The sequence below is a fragment of the Dromiciops gliroides genome, chromosome 1, assembly GCF_019393635.1.
Source record: "Dromiciops gliroides isolate mDroGli1 chromosome 1, mDroGli1.pri, whole genome shotgun sequence".
NCBI classification, from domain to species: domain Eukaryota; kingdom Metazoa; phylum Chordata; class Mammalia; order Microbiotheria; family Microbiotheriidae; genus Dromiciops; species Dromiciops gliroides.
Genome location: NC_057861.1, coordinates 303,438,910 through 303,462,511, shown reverse-complemented (window position 1 = coordinate 303,462,511; position 23,602 = coordinate 303,438,910). Strand labels below are relative to the sequence as shown.

Sequence of the window (23,602 nt, the reverse complement as noted above, 5' to 3'; positions counted from 1 at the left end):
CATTTAAGAATTTCTAAAACAAAGGCAGTCAATAGAGGGGGAAACAAACCTGCTGCCCCACTTGCACTAGAATCCTGTTCTCACTTTCCTCATTTATAAAAGAAGAGGGTTAGAGTGATTGATTGATTGACTTCCTAACCATTGGAGCTTTCCAAAGGTGGAATGTGTTGCCTTGAGAAGTCATGGATTTTCCCTCATTCATGGTCTTCAGGTAAATGTTGAATGACTAGTTAGGGGATATTATAAAGGAAATTCTTGTCTGGGCATAGGTTAGACTAGATGGCCTGTGAGGTCCCTTCCAACTCTAAGATGATTTGATTTCATGAGATAGGATAACCCGGTTCTAGTACCAGCTTTACAACTAATTAGTTATATAACTTTTGTCAAGTCACCTTCTCTCTCTGCATCCCAGTCCCCTCATCTGCAAAATAAGACAGTTGGATTGATTGATTGATTCTATCTTCCTAGGACCATTTTGTTAGTTTGCAGATCATAGGATCATTGATTTAAAGCTAGAAGGGCTTTTTTATTTTTTGCAGGGCAATTAGGATTAAGTGACTTGCCCAGGGTCACACAGCTAGTGTCAGGTGTCTGAGGCTGCATTTGAACTCAGGTCCTCTTGAATCCAGGGCTGGTGCTTTATCCACTGTGCCACCTAGCTGCCCTGATTCTATCTTCCTATAGAATACTCCTCCTCCATTCCAGGCCTACTCCTCATACTCACTGTAGACCAGTGGGGTCAAACTCAAATAGAAATGGGGACCACTAAACTGTGCCTAAGGATCCCTGCAGTCAGGAGATTAATTTAGAAAATCAGATATTACCATTATCTATGTCCTATTGAATTTTTATTTATTTACGTTAAATCTTTCCCACTTTCATTTTAATCTTATCCTGACTCCACTTGGGAGTGTCGTCCATCAGTGTTTGTAGACAACATGGATGGCCATCCTAGTACCTTGTACATAATATGCACTTAATAAATGTTTATTAAATTTGACTGTGATATCAGGGCAAACCCAGAGCTAAGACAAAGAGTCAAGGTGTGTATGTGTAAAAAGTTCATTCTTTTCTAATATAGAATAATTAAAATGATAATTTCCATGTTTATTCATGTTTAGAAAACATGTTCTACATTATTATAAACATACAATAATAACAATAAGGGTATACTTTATTTCAACGTACAATAACAATGCATGAAAACTCAGTAGTACCAACAGTGGCTTATTCATGACAGGATGTAACTTGAAGCTGTTGCCTTTTCTGCCAGTTGTCTGATAACTATTGTTATTCGAGAAAAATATAAGAAGTAATTCCAATAAGCAAAGTAATCTCAATGACTATTTGTTGAATTGATGGGGTTATCTGTTGTTGACTGGGAATAGTCTGGTAAACTGAAAGCCAAATTAGTAGGCTGGACCAGAACTATTTCAGAGCAATGTCTGCTGATGTAATGATGACCCAAAGCTTTTGTCTCTAGTTCCATTTCATTTAATGAACAATTTTCTTGAATGTCATGTCAAGAAGGTTGTACTATGTGTAGGATTCTGAAAATCAACCATTGGTGGTCAAGTGGGGAAGGGAGGGGGAGGGAGAGAAGGGAGGGGAAGAGAGGGGTTTGTTTTCTTTTGCAAAGCTAAAAATAGGGCCAGAGGTATTTGGTCCCAAAATGAATAGAATGAATCACTGTGTCAGTTGGCTATATGGGGAATAAGATTTAGGTCCCTGCATGTCTGAACTGATTTCCATTCTTACAGAGCAGCCAGTATTGGTTTAAGTGGTGATTGCTCTTGAACTCAGTATGTCTTTTTTTTTTTTTTGGTGGGGTAATGAGGGTTAAGTGGCTTGCCCAGGGTCACACAGCTAGTAAGTGTCAAGTGTCTGAGGCTGAATTTGAACTCAGGTCCTCCTGAATCCAGGGCCGATGCTTTATCCACTGGTCTACCTAGTTGTCCTTGGTGTCTTTTTGTAGCGTGGTTTGGGATTCTGTTCCATCTTTTCAGATGGGTTTTTCTAGTAATACAGTCATTCTTAGGGAGAGAAAAAAAAGTGAATCTAATCAACAAGCAATGATTACTGTTGGCAATCAGTAAATGAGTAAAGTAAAAGGTATCTATTGAGAAATCCCTAGTTATGTGCCCAGAGAAATACAGTGTAGTGCAGTGGTGTCAAACTCAGATGGAAACTGGGGCCATTAATCCATACATAAGGATTATGCAAGCCATAATGCTATTTTTATTGTGTGTTTATTTATTTTGTTAAATATTTCCTAATTACTTTTTTTTTTTTTAGTGAGGCAATTGGGGTTAAGTGACTTGCCCAGGGTCACACAGCCAGCAAGTGTCAAGTGTCTGAGCCTGGACCCGAACTCAGGTACTCCTGACTCCAGGGCCAGCGCTCCATCCACTGCGCCACCCAGCTGCCCCTCCTAATTACATTTTAATCCTAGTTTGGAGTACACTCTGGAATGTTGCTAGTGCAACATCAGCATATTTAATGTCTCTGGATAAAGAGCTGGATTTGAAGCCAGGAGGACCTGGGTTCAAATCCTATGCATGATATATACTGCCTGTGTGATCTGGGCAAGTCACAAATTCTCACTGCAATAGACAATTCTCTAAGTTGGAGAGAAAGAGAGAGAGAGAGAGAGAGAGAGAGAGAGAGAGAGAGAGAGAGAGAGAGAGAGAGAGAGAGAGCTGGTTTCTATTGGTACAGAGAGATTGCTCACCTGGGAGTTCCACATAGCAATGGGCAAGTCACTTCACTTCTGTCTGCCTCAGTTTCCTCAAATGTCAAATGGGGATAATAACAGCACCTACCTCAGGTTTTTTGTGAGGATTAAATGAGAATATTTGCAAAGTAGTTAGCACAGTGTCTAGCACATAGTAGGCCCTATATAAATGTTTATTTCCATTCCCCCCTCTCCTCAATGGACTCACAAGTCCAATCCCTATCCTTATGTGTCCAGGTTGGAGATGGGCTCTAGGGGTTGGACTATAAGAAGTAGAATCTTGTGAGAAAGGAAGGAAACAAATTTTATTAAGTGCCTACTATGTGCCAGGCACTATGTTAAGCACTTTACAAATATTATGTCATTTGTTCCTCATAAAAGTCTTGCAAGGTAGGTGCTATTATTTTCCCCATTTTTTTTTACAGTTGAGGAAATTAAGGCAACCAGAGGTTAAGTGACTTGTCCAGAGTCCCACAGCTAGTAAGTGTCAGAGACAAGATTTGAACTCAGGTCTTCCTGATTCTTGGCTCAGAGCTCTATCCACTGTACCACCTTCCTGCCTAGATGGAGAAAAACAGTAATACCATAAATAGGAAAAAATGCTCTGTAGTATTTTTTCATTTTTAATTCCTCTTTATTCCTCATACCCCACACTCAATTAGTCACCAAATCTTGTCTCTTGTCGACTTTTTCTTTCCTTTTTTTTTAATAATAAAACATTTTTATTTATAGTTTGGGGTTCCAATGTTTATCCCTCTTTTTCTCCCTCCCCCTCCCTGAGGCAGCAATCAGATATGGGTTACACATGTGTGATTATGTAAAACATTACCATATTTGTCATTATGTACAAGAAAACTTGATTAAAAGAAAAAAATGAAAGAAAGTAAAAAAAAATAGCATGCTTCAGTCTGTTCCATTGATATCAGCTCTTTCTTTGGAGGGGGATTAGTATGTTTCATCAATAGTCCTTTGGGATTGTCTTGGATCATTGTATTGTTGAGAATAGTCAAGTCATTCACAGTTCTTCATCGAACAATATTCTTGTCTCTGTGTCTCTAGTATTTAAGCATAGTTAAGACTTAGGAGAAGGGATAGATGCCTGGAATAATCAGAAAGGGCCTTATAAAGGAGGAAGTGAGACTTGAGATGGGCTTTGGTTGTTGGATCAGGGTGGATAAGATGAATGAGAAAAAGAGGGCTTTTCAGATAGTGGAAACTGCATCAGCAAAGACATACATGGAAGCTTAACATGTGAGCAGGTTAATAAAGAATATGAATATCTCTGTGTATATATTAATATGTATATGTGTATGTATACATATATACACATATACATATATACACACATGTATGTGTATATATTTGTGTGTGTGTGTATATATATATATATATATATATATATATATATATATATATATATATACATATATGGGGGGAACAGAGGAAAATGAGATTGAACAGGTAGGGTAAAGCTAGATGATAGAAAGATGAATAAAGAAGTTTAGACTTGTTCCAGTGAAAGAGATAGAGACAGAGACAAGCTGGAGGAAGGTATACCTACTGAATAATCTATTAAGGTAATTCAGGTGTGAGGGTGACTTTCCAATCTCTTCCTCTCCATCACTCCCCCTTCTGCTTTCAGATGTAGTCAGGCCTTGCCCACCTTAAAAAAGAAACGATGCTTCTGTATGTTGTTGGTTCCCTAAGTTACCCTTCTATTTTTCCACTTCCTGTAACTGACAAGCCTCTATTTCGATGTTTCCATTTCCTCACCACCCACTTCTTCCTCAATCCCTTACAATTTAGTCTCCATTCCCTCCACTCTTCTCTTCTCTCTCAGAGATCCTCAGTGGCCTTCCCCGGGTCAATTTCATTACCTTTTTTCAGTTCTTATTCCACTTGACCTCTCTGTGATGCTCAATACTAAAGACCACCCCCATTTTCTTCCTTGAGACTCCTCACTTTTGTTGTACTGTGGCACTGAATTTTCTTGGGGCTTATTCCCACTTTTTAGTTTCTTTCTTCTTGATCCTCTATGAGAATTCTTTCTCTTTTTACCTTGAGCCTATGCTAAGGCTAGGCTCTGGATCATTTTACAAATAAGTTTATATTCTAAATTTGTGTTACCCCTTATTCCATTTCTCTGTCTTTCTCCCTCCCTCCATCTTTTCTCTCCTCCCCTCGCCTTCCCTCTCCTCCCCTCCTCTCCCCTCCTCTCCCCCTCCCTTCCCTTCTCTCTCTTTCTCTGTTATTCCTCCTGCCCCTTTCATTATTTCAAATATCAGCTCTATGTTTATGACTCTCAAATCTACATCCACAGTCCTGGACTGTTATAGTTCATTTGTTAGATAGCTCACTTTCACCTCAAACTTGAGATATCTGAAACTTAACTTATCATCTTCCTTTTGCCCAATTAGCTTTCCATTTCCACATTCCTATCCATATTAATGGGATAATTAGTCAGTTAGCCCCACACAAAACCTCATACATACATATGAGCACCTTTAAGAATAATATTGGAGATAAAACGCGAACGTGCGTGACTGCGGGTTGAGCTGACTTGACCATGGTGGACATCGAGAAGGGCAAGAAAATCTTCGTGCAGAAGTGTGCCCAGTGCCACACCGTGGAGAAGGGGGGCAAGCACAAGACCGGCCCCAACCTGAGCGGACTCTTCGGCCGCAAGATCGGCCAAGCCCAGGACTTCTACACCGACGCCAACAAGACCAAAGGCATCGCCTGGAATGACGATACGCTGATGGATTACCTAGAAAACCCCAAGAAGTACATCCTGGGGACGAAGATGATCTTCGCCGGCATGAAGAAGTCCGAGAGGGCCGATTTGATAGCCTACCTTAAACAGGCCACCAATGAGTAACTATCTGCTGCCTTATTTATTCTAATCGGAGGTCTCTGCATATGAGATCTCTTTCCTTTTTTTTTTTTTTTTACATGTACCAAAACGACTCTATTTAAATTGGTTTCATTAACCTGGGAATTTTCATCATGAATGTCTGCTTAAAAACATTGCTCAGCAGTCCTAATAAAGGAATTATGTAGATTAGGTAGGCTTGTGTTTAAATGAGAATGATTGTTTTCTGTCACTACCAACCTATCATGCTTTTAAAAAGATTTGATTAGGCAACTTTTTTTTATTAAGGGCAATGGGCTCCACCTCTGTCTTGCAAAGTTTTAATTGAATCTGGTTTCTTTTGACTAAACAGTGGGGAAAGCCTACTTAATTGTTTCATAGGACTTTTACCTGTAATATGTTTGGGGAGGGGGGATTATCCTTTGGAAAAAGTGCCCCAGTCTGTCCAAAGGTAAGGTCTACTGAATCAAAACAAGCCCAGGCATTTCCAACTTAAATTCCTTAATTTTCTATGCATAAACAGTCTGATGACAAAGATTTTATTTAAATTCTGCCTTCAGATTGCTGAAAGGCTTCAGAGTACTTTATTGTATAACAGTCTTGAGTAAAGAACATCCCATCACCCAGTGAGTGACCTTTGGGACTGTGAAGAAGTCCAGATGAGTTCAGCTAGAGCTAGGACCTTCTGCTGAGCTTCGTTTGAAGCTCAGCCAAACCTTAGGATTCACTTTTTTTGTTTTGTTTTGTTTTGTTTTTAGTGAGGCAATTGGGGTTAAGCGACTTGCCCAGGGTCACACAGCCAGTAAGGGTTAAGTGTCTGAGGCCGGATTTGAACTCAGGTAGTCCTGAATCCAAGGCTGGTGCTCTATCCACTTTGCCACCTAGCTGCCCCTGGATTCACTTTTTAAGACCTATTGAATTTGAAGTTTGCAGACGTGTTCTACAGTATGTGAATAGTAGTGTTAATATTCACTGGAATGTTTAGCTGTAAAGATGTACCATTAGTTCATCTGCTAAATGATGTGATCATAAGACTGAATTTGGAAATTAAACACTTGTGAATACTTTAAAAAAAAAGAAGAAGAAGAATATTGGAGAATAAATCTTCTTCATCTTATATTTCCAATTTCCCAAGTCGTGTTGATTGTTCCTTCAAAGTATCTTTTGTAGACACATGATGAAAAATGCTATCTATCTCCAGATAGAGGACTGATGGACTTGAGTGTGGGAAGCATGTTTTTTTTTCTCATTCTTTATTTTTCTTGCTTTTTTTCACAGCATGGTTAATGTGGAAATGTTTTGCATATAAAACAGGTATTGTATTTCTTGGGGGAGGGTGGAAGAAAGGAGAGAATTTGGAACTGAAAGTAAAAATTAAAAAAAAAAACACCTTAAGACAAAAATCCAAAATACTTTCTTTATCTGGGCTTCCATTACCTCTCTCAGCCAAATATAGTCCCTTATCACCTCAAATCTGCAGTATCTCTCCTCCCCAGACAGAGGAACCCGGAGGAACTAAATAATAAAAGAAGGGGACCAGCATAGAGGTGGTATACTGCAAGATGAGAAGACCACTGACAAGGATGCATGTTCCAGGGTTAGGAGGCCCCAGACATTGAGGGAGGGTCCCTGTGAGACTGCAGCTGAGGCAAGGTATTGGAGTCTAAAGAGTCAGAAGCACAGCTGTGAGGAGCGTGAGATTCATAATTTAGGATTGAGAGCTGGAAGGGACCTTAGATCCTTCAAACCTCTGTTATAACATTGTCCCCCATTTAGTCACACTGCTCTTTTGCCCCAAGAGGAATGGCAGGTTTAGAGGAAAAGGATGGTGAGAATTCTTTGGATCTTATTGAGTCCAAAGAAGACATATCCATCAAGCAACTGGAAATAAGAAGAGAACTCGAGGGAACTAATGAGGTAAGAGTTACAGAATTGGGAATTATCTGCTTGGAGTTTATGATTGAAAGCACAGGAGCATTTGAGTGCACCAGAGGAGAAAGTACGTGCAAAGAAAGGAAGAGGCCCTACTTAGGAAAGATCCTTGGGGGTTATCATTTCACTGAAATCCCAAGGACTCAGCTAAGGAAGCAGAGAAGGTGGGGAGGAGTCCAGCTGCAGTTTATTTAGGGGAAGCTGAAAGGCAGTGCCAACGAGAAAAAAAACCAAAACATCCCTCTATAAGAAGCCACGCATTACAAATTGCACTGGTCTCAACTAAACTCAAAACTAAACTCCCCGATTCTTCCTCCCACACCCAACCCTCCTACCTGAACTAAAAAGCACCACCCTTCAGTAATTACCCTCTGTAAGAACTGAATCACTTCACCTCTGGGCTTCAGTTTCCTTCTCTATAAAACAAAAGGATCCGAGTAGAGAATTACTAAGGTCCCTTTCAGCTTTAAATTTAAGAACCTGTAACTATTTCAAGTGATCACTGAAGCTCTGTGTTGGGGTAAAATGATCAACAGACTAGGAGTTAGGGACCAGAGCTGGCTCTGTTGCTGGCACTTTAGGCACAGCATTCTGGGGGATTCATCTTCTGGATCTAAAAAACGAAAGCCTCGAGGTAGATGATGCCTTCCAGTTAATAACATTCTAGTATATTCTGACCCTTTTTAGGAAAAAAAAAGTTTTCTTCCCCAAATCTAAAGGACAAAGTCATAGGCTGGAAGTAGCTTTAAATAATCTAGTCTGACCTCCTCTTTTACAGTGAAGGACTGGAGGTAATAGAGGAAATAAACTAATGTCAACTTCAAACCAGAGTCATCTGACTCCTCTTTAAGTCCATGCTCCACAGCCTGATGTATAGGGCTTCCCATAGCCTAGCCCATTCTGCTTATGCAGTACTCCCACTTCTCAACTGGAACCTACTACTTTTGCCTCTATCTCTTAAAGTCACACCATGCTCCTTCCTCACCATAAGTCTTGAAATACAGCACTTAAAGAGTGCCATTCCCTTAGTCAGAACCTGGCATTGAAGGTTTAGCTAAAGTTTCACTTCCTCCATGCCTTCTTCTGACTTATCCAACTCATGTTGACTTCCTCTGCCTCTGAACTCCTGTGGTATTCACCATATCATTCACTTTGGTACTGCCTTTCATTGCTATTTAACTGTCTTCTTCTGTGTGTTAGTCTTATCTCCCCATTGGATCAGAGGTTCATAAAGGGCAAAAAGACTGTGAAGAATGATAGGATTTAAAGGCCATTTAATACAGCCCCTTTATTTTAGATTTTAGGCTATAATTTCTATTTCTAACTATAATCTTTCATTTTTCAATTAAATTGTATTTATTCAATTACTAAGCATTTTTTTTTTGCAGGGCAGTGAGGGTTAAGTGACTTGTCCAGGGTCACACAGCTAGTGTCAAGTGTCTAAAGCTGGATTTGAACTCAGATCCTCCTGAACCCAGGGCAGTGCTTTATCCACTGCACCACCTTGCTGCCCCTAACTAAGCATTTTTCTACTTCCCACATACCACCCACTTTTTTCTGTGAATACAGGTAAAAACAATTTTAACATTTGTTTTCTTAAATTTTGAGTTCCGAATTCTTTCCTTCTCTCCTTTTTCCTCCCCCTCTCCTTAAGACAGTAAGCAATTTGACATAGATTATACATCCTACCACCCACTTAAAAAAGAAATTAAAACAAATTTCTTGTAAAAAGTATAATTAAGAAAGCAAATCCTATAACTGCTATGTCCCAAAATGTGCTTCATTCTGCAGTCACCTCTCTGTCAAAACGTAGGTAGCATTTATTCTTCATCATCAGTATTCTGGAATCATGGTCTCTAAACCGCACTGATCAGTTCTTCAAGTCTTTCAAAATTCTTCATTTTTACATTTACGTTACAGATAAATTATTCTTATTCTGCTCTCTTCACTCTACATAAGTTCATACACATCTTCCCAGGTTTCTCTGAAATTATCTCTTTTGTTGTTTTTAGAGTCTAATCCATGACATTATCATACCATAACTTTTTCAGCCATTCCCAAGTTGAAGAGCACTACCCTTAGTTTCCAGTTCTTTGCCACCACAAAGAGTTGCTAAATATATTTTTGTTCTATAGGACCTCATCCTCTTTCTTTGATCCGGCCTAGTAGTGGTGTCTCTGCCACTAAGGGTACGCAGTACAGAAACGTTCCCAACCCCCTTCATCTTCAAGATGAAGAAGCTGAAATCCAGGCAGGAAATGACTCTCTGAAGGCCATACAAGTGATAAATGACAAACCAGAGATGGGTTCTCCTTTCATCTCCCCCAGAGTTCCTTGCCCAGTACTATACACAGCTGGTTAATAGGAGAGCTTTTACATTCCTCTGCTTCCTCCTATTCTCCTTCCTCCTCTTCCTATCCAAGTACAACTCCGGATTTGTTAAGGGCTCATTATCTAGCTTGTATATTATTCAGCCTCTATGTCTAACTGGATTTCCCTCCTGCTGCCTAACTCCAGTTCATTTGAGCAACTGTTCATTTCAGAGATGGAAACAACAGCCAAGAGAGGAAGTGAAATGCAAGTCAATCTGTTAAAGTTTTTCAGGGAGAGAGTTGACACCGTTGTCTGAGATAGCATTTCTGGATCATCTGTGGGTTTCGACTTTCCACTTCCAGTTCCACAGAGGATGAAGAAGTGGCAGTATTTCTCCACCATCCCCTTGAATGAAGTGGATAGCATTTCATTTCAAGTCAGTGTCATTACTGTAGCACTTAGTGAAGGGGCGGGAGTGGGAACTTCATTTGGCGATGCTTGGGCCACAGCTACAAGTTCTTTCCTCCCTCAGTGAGATTTATGTACTCCAAAACCGTCTCCTGGGCTGCATTAGGACAAAAATTTATGCATTTGGCCCTGGGTTAGACATAATAAGAAACTCAGTGCAGATTCAGATAGCCTTCTATCAAAAGAATTCAACCATCCACAAAGTCACTTAACTTTTCATGTGGATAGCCTGAAAAGGGCTCTTAAGGTCTAATTCTTCTTTGGCTCCCCAATGTTTGCCTAGCACAGAGTTCTACACACAGCAACAAAATGGCAGTGACAAAGCCCATCATGTTTGTGAATGACCCTAGAAGAAGCCCTGCTCTGAGGACCTTCACCATAGCTGCCAGAGCAGAGACTGAAGGAACAGATCCTAGGCTGGTTAATCAATTGGTCTACAGTGCCAGGCACTGTACTAAGCTCTGATTGGAGTAGTTCTTGACCATCCTGTCTAGCGGGACAGGATTTTCAAGTTTAAAAGTGAAGGAAACAGTGAGGAGACAAGGGGGTCATTATGGAAATCTTGACCCCAGTGCTTTAGGAGGGAGCTTTGCTTTCCTTTTTTTTTGGAGGGCAATGAGGGTTAAATGACTTGCCCAGGGTCACACAGCTAGTAAGTGTCGAATGTCTGAGGCCAGATATGAACTCAGGTCCTCCTGAATCCAGGGCCAGTGCTTTATCCACTGCGCCACCTAGAGCTTTGCTTTCTTAAGATAATGCTTTTCTCCAAGGAAGGAGTGTAGGTAAGGAAGAGGAGAGCATAAATTTGGAGTTCTTGCACCAAGGCTCCCCAAATGCAATGTGAAAGAAAGGAAGGAAACAAACATTGATTAAGCACGGGCTATGTGTGGGCAGGCGCTAAGCGCATTATGATTACTATCTCGTTTGATCCTCACAACAATCCTGAGAGGTGGATGCTGTTATTATACCCATTTTAAAGTCGAGGAAACTGAGGCAAACAAGTTAAGTGACTTGCCCAGGGGGCCCACCAGGTGGCACAGTCCACAGACCTGGAGTGAGGAAGACTCATCTTCACGAGTTCAAATCTGGTCTCAGACAATTTCTAGCTGCCTGACCTTGGGCAAGTCACTTAATCCTGTTTGCCTCAGTTCCTCATCTGTACAATGAGCTGGAGAAGGAAATAGCAAATCATTCCAGTATCTTTGCCAAGAAAACTTCAAATGGGGTCACAAAGAGTTGTGATCAAATGGCTCAAACAGTAGTATTTCATAGCAGATAGAGCTGGCTTTGGAACCAGCAAGATTAAGTTCAAGTCCTCCCTCTCACGCACAATGGACAAGTCACTTAACCTCTCAGTGCTCTAGGTCAAAGCTTCTTAAACTGTGGGTCGAGACTCCATATGGGGTCATGTAATTAAATGTGGGAACCTCGAAAAATTCGGTAACAGTAAAAGGTTATGTATACCTATTTTATATACTGATATGCCTGGGGTTGTGTAAAAATTTCTCGGGCAAAAAGGGGTCTCAAGTGGAAAAGTTTAAGAGGCCCTGCTCTAGGTGACTCTTTAAGATGATAAGTTGCAAAAAAAAAAAAAAGTGCCTATCCTAAATTGGTAGAGGGAGTTTCCTCATCAGGGAGTTACCTACACCAAGAAACAACAGGTCAAATTTCCATCCCTATTATATTTGTGTTTACTTTTCTGTGTTAACACTGTGTCTTTCCAATAGAATGTAAATTCCCTGAGGGTAGGGATTTTTTTTGTTTCTCTCTTCATGTACTCAAAGCCAGACATAGAGTTTTGCACATATATATGCTTATTGAATAAATAAATGAAAAGCTGATAATCACAGTGCTGTCTGATGTTAGATAGTGATTACCATATTTGTGTCTTCAATACTTAGATACTTAATAAATTGTTAAATTGAATGATTTGACAATTTTAGGATGTTTTAGTCCAACATTTCAGAAGACAAGTCGGTTGTAAGAACATGTATTCTTATAATCTTGATATAGAATTTTGAGGTTTACAAAGCACTTTTTTGTTTGTTTGGTTTTGGTTTTGTTTTGGGGTTTTTTTGCAGGGCAATGGGGGTTAAGTGACTTGCCCAGGGTCACACAGCTAGTAAGTGTCAAGTGTCTGAGGCCGGATTTGAACTCAGGTACTCCTGAATCCAAGGCCGGTGCTTTATCCACTGCGCCACCTAGCCACCCCCTACAAAGCCCTTTTACAAGTCCCCATTATACATATATTATTTCATCTAATCTGTATAAGAGTATTATTATATCTATTTCACAGATGGGGAAACAGTTTCCTAGATGTTGTATGTTGGCCCATCCATGGTCATGTGGCCAAGCAAGCATCAGAAGCAAGAATAAAATGATGCGGTAGATGTGAAAATGTTTTGAAAAGAAAAGGATGAGCATTTATTAAATGCCTTCTGTGTGTCAGGCACTGTGCTGAGAACTTTACAAATATTATTGCATTTGATCCTCATAACAGCCATGGGAGATGGTTGCTATAATGACCCCCATTTTACAGTTGAGGAAACTGAGGCAGACAGAAATTAAGTGGCTTGCCAGGGATCACACTGCTAGTAAATGTTCAAGGCTGGATTCAGACTAAGGTTTCCTGACTCCAGGCTCAGCTCTCTGTTCTCTGTGCCACCAGCTGGCAGTTCAATAGCTTTGATTATTGGGAACTGCTGTACAAACAGAAGGGATTGCTTTGGACTCTAGTCGTGAGCATGATTTAGGTATCGTGGTCTTCCGTACTCACACACTTCCCAAGTAAAGGTAGTGGAGCTTTATAATGGAGCCCCAAATTGGGACAGGAATCAAATGGCAGCCACAGGTTATTTTGGTCAACATGGTCATTTGCAATGCTGAATATGTTAGGGTATTCTATCCATTTGGGAGTCTGAGGTTTGGTGCACTCTCCTGCTAAGTGTCCCCCTTTTCATATAATATTCCTCATCACCATGTCAAATCCTTTATTAATCCCTGCTCTGAATTTGGTTCTCTATGCCCGAAGGAGGTCCCCAGTCTGAAGTAGAACTGGAGCCTATAAGGCAAAGTAAATGTGATGGAGCCAAGGCAGGAAATCACTGCAGGGTGAGGGGGTCAAGTTGTCAACAATAGATAAAAAGAATTAGCGAGGAAAAGAATTCAATCATATCAATTAAAAATCATTAAAGGGGGGGGGTCAGGCAGCTAGGTGGCACAGTGGATAGAGCACCAGCCCTGGAGTCAGGAGTACCTGAGTTCAAATGCGGTCTCAGACACTTAACACTTACTAGCTGTGTGACCCTGGGCAAGTCACTTAACTCCAATTGCCTCACTAAAAAAAAAAAAAAATATATATATATATATATATATATATATATATAATTAAATGGCCCTGGATTCAGGAGGACCTGAGTTCAAATCCGGACTCAGACACTTAACACTTACTAGCTGTGTGACCCTGAGCAAGTCACTTAACCCCAATTGCCTCACCAAAAAAAAAAATAAATAAAAATGATGAAACACTTATTTGTAGGGTGCTGTGCTAGACCTGGGAATATAAAGATGAAAAAACAACAGGGTCCCTGTCCTCAAGTTGATTGTAATCTAATAGAAGGTCATGAAGGCAGTGCCTCCCCTTGCCACTTTTTCTGTAGGATAAAAGGGATTTGTCAATAGTCTGGGATAATAAGAGCTGATCTTAATATAGAGGTTTAAGGTTTACAAGGCCCCATTACACATATGTTATTTCATTTGATCCTTGCAACGAACTTGTAAGAGTATTATTATCCCCATTTCACAGATGAAGAAACAGATTCATGTATTTGCTCATCCATGATCACATGGCTAGCAAGTGTTAGAGGCAAGATGCATCGGAGGCCTTTCCTGACTTCAAGTTCAGTGCTATAATCATACGACTGGAAATAACTAATTCAATTCCCTCATTTCAAAGGTGAGGAAACCGATATGCTCACTCAAGAAAAATTAAGTGACTCGTCTGAGGTTGCACGGCTAGTTAGTAGCAGAGCAGTGAGTCAAAACTCCTACTCCTGCTACACCACACTGCCCTTGTTTTGTTTTTGTTTTTTTGGGGTGCGTGTGTGTGTGTGTTTGGCAGGGCAATGAGGGTTAAGTGACTTGTCCAGGGTCACACAGCTAGTAAGTGTCAAGTGTCTGAGGCTGGATTTGAACTCAGGTACCCCTGAATCCAGGGCTAGTACTTTATCCACTGTGCCACCTAGCTGCCCTGCCCCACACACTGCCCTTGTTAAATGAAATAAATAGCTCTTTGGAGAAAGATTTGGTTTCAAATTTAGTCTATAAACTGATATTCTATCTATCTCTCAATGACTTACTTCTATGCTGCTCCATTTTGGTAAAGTGCAAGGAACACTAGACTATATGAATCCTCAGATTAGTTGTGTGATGTTGAATAAACTGATTAATGGTTAAGGTGTCTCCATCTGTCAGATGAGGGAGTTGGATCAGCTGGTGTCTAAGTTCCCTGCTTGCTTGGACATTCTTTGAGGATGTCGTTGCCTCAGATTTTCCAGGTAGATGACCACATTTTGGCATTTTAAGGTTCTTTGGTCAAGATTTTTATTTCTTTTTCATCCCATCTCAGAGACCAATATCTGATAACGTCTCGACATTTCTGTGTGGAAAAGGAAATGTGGTTAACATTAGTCCAACATAATTGAAATGAATTGTTTTTAATCTTTGGGAAATGAAAACTTGCAATGAGCAGCATGTTACTTTAAATAGCAGGTGCCTCTAATCATTAACACAGATTTTTGTTCTTTCTCCTTCTCTTCTTCTTCTTCTTCTTCTTCTTCTTCTTCTTCTTCTTCATCATCATCATCCATTTTATGCTGTGTGGTGTTTTTTTTTGGTGGGGCAATGAGGGTTAAGTGACTTGCCCAGGGTCACACACCTAGTAAGTGTCAAATGTCTGAGTCCAGATTTGAACTCAGGTCCTTCTGAATCCAGGGCTGATGCTTTTTCCAGTGGGCCACCTAGCTGCTCCTATCATCATCATCCATTTTAATTTAGAACTGCCCCTAGGTCTCTTGTGACCACCATAAAAAGCACATCATTGAGATAACTAGGAAAGGACACTTTGCTCTAGGGAGTCCATAATAAGAAAGGAAACAAATATAACCCAAACCTCCCTGTGGCACCTAGAATTACATCATTGGGCAAACCCTCCAAAACAAAACAAAACAAAACAATCAAACAGCCTATAATAAACCATGCACCTTAAACAGGAAATGGAGTTTTATGATTTAGTGACAACAACACAGAATTTGGAATCAGGAGATCCATTTTGAATTCCAACTCTGCTTCCTTGTTTCCTTTGTGGACCTTGAAAAGTCACCTTGGACTTCAAAGAGACCTTCTTAGCCTGTCAAAGGAAGGGATTGCATTAGAGGGAAGGTGTCAGATTTGCTGCCAACAAAACTCCTGATTGCAGCCCGAATCAGATTAAAATGTAATTGGGAAATGTTTAACGAAATAAATAAAAACACAGTAAAACAGATGTCAATAATTTGTAGTTTTCTAAGTCAGTATGTATGATCTGACAGAGATCTGTTTCTATTTGACTTTGACACCAATTACTAAATGATCTCTGAGGTTGTTTCCAATTCTGAATTCCAGGCTCCTCTCAAAGGGGAGTGGGAAGTAGTGGTCAGCTTCATGAATATCATATTTTTGGGTAAGGTCGAGGCTGAGGCGGGCACTTTTCTTTGGTCTTTTCTCTCTCTATGTTGTGCCTAATCCTTGATTCTCCCTGCTTTAGCTCTTAGTGTCAATCCAGTAGTTGCAATCTAATCAGCCTCAGCTATAGAGCCGGGGATAAATCATTGAAGACTTTATTCCCTTCCCTTCCTCATATGTAATATGAGGTAGTTAGACTCAAGGACTTCTAAAGTCCCTTCTGATTATAAATGTATGCTCTAGGGGCAGCTAGGTGGTGCAGTGGATAGAGCACTGGCCCTGGAGTCAGGAGTACCTGAGTTCAAATCCGGCCTCAGACACTTAACACTTACTAGCTGTGTGACCCTGGGCAAGTCACTTAACCCCAATTGTCTCACTAAAAAATTAAAAAAATAAAAATTAAAAAATAAATAAATGTATGCTCTTATGAGTCACAATATTGGGACATGGTAATGTTTTTTTCATAGAATTTGAATTTGTGTATTGAGCTGAACCTTTCTGCAAAGTTCAACACAATAACTATAGACCAAGGGTACATGCAAATGACTGAGCTGGTGACCAGTCCCAGACTTCTGAGTGCAGAGGCCAATGTGTGTGGAGGAGGATGGGGTGGGCAGTTCTTCCCAACATATGATAACAACCTGGAACAGTACAAACCTATTTCCAAAAGGCCAATGTTAACTCACACCCACTGGCTGTTTTCCTCCACCCTGAACAACAGAGGAAGCCAAAAGAAGAGGAGTCAGTCTGTTGGCACTGATGATTTGGTTACCAGACCCGACCAAGGTCTGTGACGATACTTTCCAAATGATGGCTCATAGGGCTTCTTGAAAAACAAAACAAAACAAAAAAAATCCTTGTACCATGAATAATACCTTAAGTCACTTCAAGATGGCTTCCTATGAAAAGAAAAGATTCCATTTCACTTTCAAGAGAGTTCTAAAAACTTAGTTATGAGGATTCAACTATAACAACATGACAGTGGAATGGATACTAATTTTGTTTTTGTTTTTTTGTGGGGCAATGAGGGTTAAGTGACTTGCCCAGGGTCACATAGCTAGTAAGTGTCAAGTGTCTGAAGTTAGATTTGAACTCAGGTCCTCCTGAGGACCAGTGCTTCATCTACTGTGACACCTAGCTGTCCCCTGGATACTAAATTTAGAATTACTTGCTACCTGTGTGACTTTGGATAAGTTATTTTGTCACACTGGGCCTCAGTTTCCTCATCCATCAGTGGTCTCTGAGGTCCCTTCCAACTTTAAAGCTAGGGTTCTATGATCCTATGAGAACATAAACTATGAAAACATAGTTTAGTGCCCAAAGTGTAAGTGGTGAAATATCAATATGATATTGTTTTATAACTAATTATTTAGGCTTTTTTTGCTTTGATTAGTTTAAAGGGTTAACATTTTTTTAATCTTGAGAGAGATTACTAGTTAAATCATAGAAAAAGGAATCCAAAGCTTATGAAATAGCATAGTATCTCTCTAGATTTACTGTGGCTCCAGATATTTCAGAGATCAGAGTCTGTCAGTTAAGACTGCTCTGAATGGGGCAGTTAGGTGGCTCAGTGGATAGAGCACCTGCCCTGGAGTCAGGAGGACCTGAGTTCAAATCCGGCCTCAGACACTTAACACTTACTAGCTGTGTGACCCTGGGCAAGTCACTTAACCCCAATTGCCTCACCAAAAAAAAAAAAAAGACTGCTCTGAATCAACTGCCACAGACCTTATCAGTCACTTGGAGTACAAACTTTGTTGTTGCTGTTGAGTTGTTTCAGTCATATCTGACTCCTCATGACTCTATTCGAAGCTTTCTTGGCAAAGATACTGGAGCTGTTTGCCATTTCCATCTTCAGCTCATTTTACAGATGAGGAAACTGAGGCAGAGTAAAATGACTTGCCCAGGGTCACACAGCTAGTAAGTGTCTGAGGCCAGATTTGAGAACAGGTATTCTTTCTTCCTTCCTTCCTTCCTTCCTTCCTTCCTTCCTTCCTTCCTTCCTTCCTTCCTTCCTTCCTTCCTTCCTTCCTTTCTTTCTTTCCAGGGCAATGAGGGTTAAGTGACTTGCCCAGGGTCACACAGCTAGTGTCAGGTGGCTGAGGTCGGATTTTAACTCAGGACCTCCTGAATTCAGGAGCAGTGCTTTATCCACTGTGCCATCTAGCTGCCCCAGAACTGGTTTTCTTGACTCCAGGCCTGGTGCTCGATCTAGCCACTGTGCCATTAGGCCTCCTGTACAATCTTATGGAATTATAGATTAGAGCTGGAAATACTTTATAGGTTATATAATCCTCTCCCCTTGTTTTATAGATGAGAAAATCAAGGTCCAGAAAAGGTAACACAAATTAACACAGGCAATAAATATCTAAACTAAGGTTTGAACTGAAGTCTGCTGATTCCAAATCCAGAAGTCTTTCCAATGTGCTACTCTCTGTCCCTTCATCTAAACGAGGGATCTTGGAGCATCATGGCCTATTAGAAACATTGGAGGCTGTAGTGCAAATACCACCTATCATTTGTCAGATGAAGTAATGGACCATGGGAGAGGTCTATGGCTCCTTTGTGGCTGAGCTTCGATTAGAACTCACACCTCTTGATTTCTGGTCCCTAGGATTCTTTGTGTCACACCAAACCGGATCACAATACTGTCTGGAGGAACTAGGTGAAGACTATCAGAACAGCCTCCCATGAAAACTCAATCTCTTCCTGAGTTCAAATCTGACACTTACTAGCTGCCTGACCCTGGGTGTGACTAGCTGTGTGACCCTGGGAAAGTTACTTAACCCTGTTTGCCTCAATTTCCTCATTTGTAATACTTGCTGGAGAGGGAAATGGCAAACCATTTCAGTTGTTTGTCCTTCCTTTTCTAAGAGGAACAGTGACATCATGGGGTGATATCTTGACTCTTGTGTAAATTGGATTTAAATGAGGCAAAATTGCACAAAGTAGTCAGCCTCACTATCTCTTTCAGTCATTGAAGCCCAGTGGCAAGACTAAAGTCAAGATGACCCGACCTGGGATGCAGTTAATTACCTTGATGTCTTTGATATCTGACCAAGTTCTAAGTTCTCCACGATGCCTGCTTCAGCCACCTTAGTAGCCTTTGGAACAAATTGTTCTCATTTGCCCATTCTACAGAGGAGGGGGGAGGGGGGAGGGGGAAGTCTTCACATACTTAGGGTAAGGCACTGCCTCCAACTCACTGAAGGGTTTGTTGCCTGTCAGTTATTCCTCAAACTGGTTTAGTTTATCTGCCAAGATAGTTCACTGATGTATGGCAGCTCTGTGTGCTGCAGCTTCTTGGAGCCACCGGTGAGAGTTGAATGCAAAGTAGATGCCAAAGGTGGATGAGTAACCTTGAAAAGCGCTCAGCAAGCCCTCTCATACTAGAGGTGCTAAATCCTCCTTGAATACCCAATACACTCCCAGCGCCTTTGCCAAGAACACCTCAAATGAAGTCATGAAGACTTGGACATGACTAAAGAAAACACTGAACTTCTAGTTCCTTACTATAGCAAGAAAAAAAAAAGTGTTGTTATACCAGCCAGTATGTTTGCTAAGAATACCCTAAAAGGGGTCACAGAGAGTCAGACACAACTGAACAACAACAACAACAAAAGGTGGAGTGGAAGTAGGACTAGATTGAAATCCTAGAGTTTGGGGGCTTCATGTTTACTCCTCTAGGTGAGTCATTTAATCAGACAATGGCGCAGCTGGGGAGTTCCATAGGTAGCTAGTAGATGGAGCACTGGAGTCAGGAAAACCTTAGTGCAAATCTGATCCTGATACATTCTGACTGTGTGACCCGGGGCAAGTCACTTAACCCTATCTGTTTTAGCTTTCTCCTCTTTAAAACGGGGGTTAAAAGAGCATTTACCTCACAGAGTTGTTGTGAGGCTCAAATGAGATAATATTTGTAAAGTACTTTGCAAACCTTAAAATAATATAGAAATGCTAGCTCTTAGTATTGTTGTTGTTACCTGTTGCACAAGGAGTTGAACTAGGTAGTTCCTAAAATTCCATTTAAGCATATATATTAGTCTTTTTCTTTCAAACGTCTGATTTAAGCTACAGTTTTTCGCTTCCCATAATGTTGTTAACAAAAATTAAATTGGGAAACTGTTTACCAATTGATAATCTGTCTATCTATGTATGTATCTTATTTATTCTCCACTGAAGAAAATGGAGGATGTCTATACAAAATAGTATGTGTCCTTTCCTGGTCAGGTGAGTTTCCTAATCTGAAGAAGGACAGATCAGCTGTCCTTCCAAAGGTCTGAGATTCCCACATGCAGCCCTTTTACATGAGTGCCTGTGTTTTCAATCCTTAATGTATGATGCCACTGGGAAGGTGCATAGCAACATTCTGAATGGGAATATGGACATACTGGGATTTTACAGTGAATGCCTCTCGGCCAGACCTCCTAGGGAGCATTTCCATGGGCGATACTGCAAACTACAGATACAGCAGGTAGGTTATTCCGTTTATTTCTCTGGGCACAGACATAGGACATAATTGTAATTCACTGCCATCCCATTGGTTCCTTCTTCCATGAAAATCAACTTTTTAAGAATGGGAATATGGGGGCAGCTAGATGGCGCAGTGGATAGAGCACCAGCCCTGGAGTCAGGAGTACCTGAGTTCAAATCTGGCCTCAGACACTTAACACTTACTAGCTGTGTGAGCCTGGGCAAGTCACTTAACCCCAATTGCCTCACTAAAAAAAATAAAAATTTTTAAAAATTTTAAAAAAGAATGGGATTATGTAGAGTTCTTCACAAAGGACAAAAAGAACTTTAAAAATATGTGATCTCTCTTCTGGATTTTTATCCCTTTCAGAATTTATCATTTAGGAAAGTGATTTGCCATTGTCATCTAGTTAAATAAACTGAAAAGGTGGATCTAGAGTAGTATTCCTGTTTTGTAAATGAATCAATTGAGGCTTTTGAAGCACAGTAGGAGTTCAATTAGAACTTGCATTCCCTAAAAATCTTGTATTAAACTGCTACTTCTTGTTAATTCCCCTGATATAGTAAACATCTCTTTACCAAAGGCCTCATTTTGGGGGCAACTAGGTGGCACAATGGATAAAGTACTGACCCTGGATTTAGGAGGACTTGAGTTCAAATCTGACCTCATACATTTGACACTAACTATGTGACCCTGGGCGAGTCATTTAACCCTCATTGCCCCACAAAAAAATACAAAACAAAGAAACAAACAAAAACAAAGGCCTCATTTTTTTTTTAAGTGAGGCAATTGGGGTTAAGTGACTTGCCCAGGGTCACACAGCTAATAAGTGTTAGGTGTCTGAGGTCGGATTTGAACTCAGGTACTCCTGACTCCAGGGCTGGTGCCCTATCCACTGCGCCACCTAGCTGCCCCAAAGGCCTCATTTTTAAGAGACTGATAATGGATTTGATAAGTTTCATTAAATAGCTTACTTTTATATTTACAAAATGCATCCTTCTGTGAGAATATTACTCTCCAGGGCCCTCTGCCGAGAAAGCATGAAGTGAGCTTTCTGATGTTTCTAAGGTTGAATTGGCATCCCAGAAGTTGCCTCACAATTCATGGACCACCTTTAAGTCATGTCAATTAATGGACTTGAAACCTACCAGCCAATTAGCTTGAAGCTGTGTGTGGTGACCGCCCCTCTTCCAGTCCCACAGGGAACTTCCAGTTGAACTGACTGAGGCTTTTTCTCTTTGATAGCATGACCAGCTAGATGAAGGGAGATCTCTCTCTCTCTCTCTCTCTCTCTCTCTCTCTCTCTCTCTCTCTCTCTCTCTCTCTCGTAGATGTGAGCTAGATTTTTCCATTCTTTCAGAGACACGTGTTCTCTTTTTACTAACTTCTAATATACTTTAATAAATGCTCAATGCCTAAACTGTTGTTGAAACCTCTAATTATAAGTAAATCCTAGCTAGTTTCCCCCCACACTGGGGGGCAAGTAAGGTGATTTAATTTTACTCATCACACCTCTCAACAACCCTGTGCAAGTATGATCATCCCAATTTTATAGATGAAAAAAAAATGGAGGCTCAGAAGTCAAGTACCCATGGCCACACAATTTTTCACCTTTGATCTTTTAAAAATGCTTATATGCTTTTCTCGTGTATTAGAACTTTTTGCAAATTGGCTAAAGCTTAGGAATTTTCCCAGTTGTGTTATTTATTAAGCATTCTCTTAATTCAGAGCATCAAATCACAACAACAAATTCCTATTTAAAACAACAGTATCATAGACTTAGATCTGAAAAGGCCACTGGGGTTTCTCTCCATCCCCCTTCTTTTTTACAACTGAGGAAATTGGGGCCCCGGAGAAGTCAATTAGATTAGCCTAAGGTCACATAAGTAGTAATAAAAAACAAAGGACTTTTCTATTTTCAAATCATATAACTTCCTTTCTGCTATGACAAACAATAGAAGGTTTACTTTCTCTTTAGGCTCAGAGAAAAAAATTAACATTACAAATGGCTAAAAGAAAATGACATTTCTTGGGATCCAAATATTAAATAAAAATAGCAATAAGAAAAGTCGGCTTTTCAACATATGCCACACCCTGGTACTATCAAACTGACTCACATTATTAAAGAGAGGGGACAAATAAGACTGTCCTCATCATTTCGTTTGTAGTTGAGGCCCTGTTGGACAATGGCAATGACAGTGATGATTTATTAAGTTTTTAATCAGCGTATACAAATTTCTTTTCTGATGTTTTGAAACAGATTAATAAGGTTGAATCAAAAGCAAAATGTTAGTCATAAATTCTGGGGTTGACAAAAACATGCCTGAGGTTTTAATTTGTGATGTTATATTTTCCTTCTCAGGAATGACATTTCAATTATTAGTCTAGGATATTAATAAAATCTGTAGTTGATACATTTTTTTTTTACCACGATTAAATTGCTGGTAGAGAATATGGAAGACAGTTTCCTCAAACTCATCTGTATTCATGGAGAAAATCACAGGCACAGTTCTTCCCAAACCAAAAGACAACAAAAAAAATTCATGCTTTTGCCATGGGCTTTTTGTTTCTATTTAAACATAGAGGTACCTGGTATTTCTGGATACTTCAAATTAAATGAAGCTACACTGTAAAGACTTGATTCAGGGGGAACCAGGAAACTTAGTTAACTATCTGCCTCTTACCCAGTATCTTTCATTTCTTAGCATAATTCCCATTATGCCATGATCTCATTCTCTACGGAGGACAGAAAGCATCACTTCAAGAATGATGAAAGTAGAGTTAAGTAAGAGCTTAGATTATTTTTTTTTCTGATTTATGTTTCCATAGGGATTAGAGATGAAAGATTTTCAAATTATTATTTTTTTTATTTTGTGGGGCAATGAGGGTTAAGTGACTTGCCCAGGGTCACACAGCTAGTAAGTGTCAAGTGTCTGAGGCTGGATTTGAACTCAGGTCCTCCTGACTCCAGGGCCGGTGCTCTATCCACTGCACCACCTAGCTGCCCCCTATGCAATTATATTGACCAAGATTGGACCCAAAGAAGAGTCAATAAAATTCTCTTCTTCAAAGAGGTGGGGGACAATGA

The 23,602-nt window shown here is 40.2% G+C and overlaps 2 protein-coding genes across 2 annotated transcripts in view; both read left to right on the top strand.

Moving 5' to 3' along the window:
• LOC122748670 (O-acyltransferase like protein-like) overlaps positions 1-23,602 on the top strand; it is an 87,286-nt gene that overhangs the window by 6,692 nt on the left and 56,992 nt on the right. The window contains 1 exon segment of the mRNA XM_043994482.1: positions 20,373-20,514. Coding sequence (XP_043850417.1) covers positions 20,373-20,514 — 142 coding nt within the window.
• LOC122734756 (cytochrome c, somatic-like) lies at positions 5,301-5,612 on the top strand. Its single transcript, XM_043975828.1, has one exon. It carries the CDS (start codon positions 5,301-5,303, stop codon positions 5,610-5,612), a length of 312 nt encoding a protein of 103 aa, XP_043831763.1.

Bases quoted from the DNA above. Each gene is read 5' to 3' on its own strand.
- LOC122734756 (XM_043975828.1), top strand. From the start codon at position 5,301: ATGGTGGACATCGAGAAGGGCAAGAAAATCTTCGTGCAGAAGTGTGCC.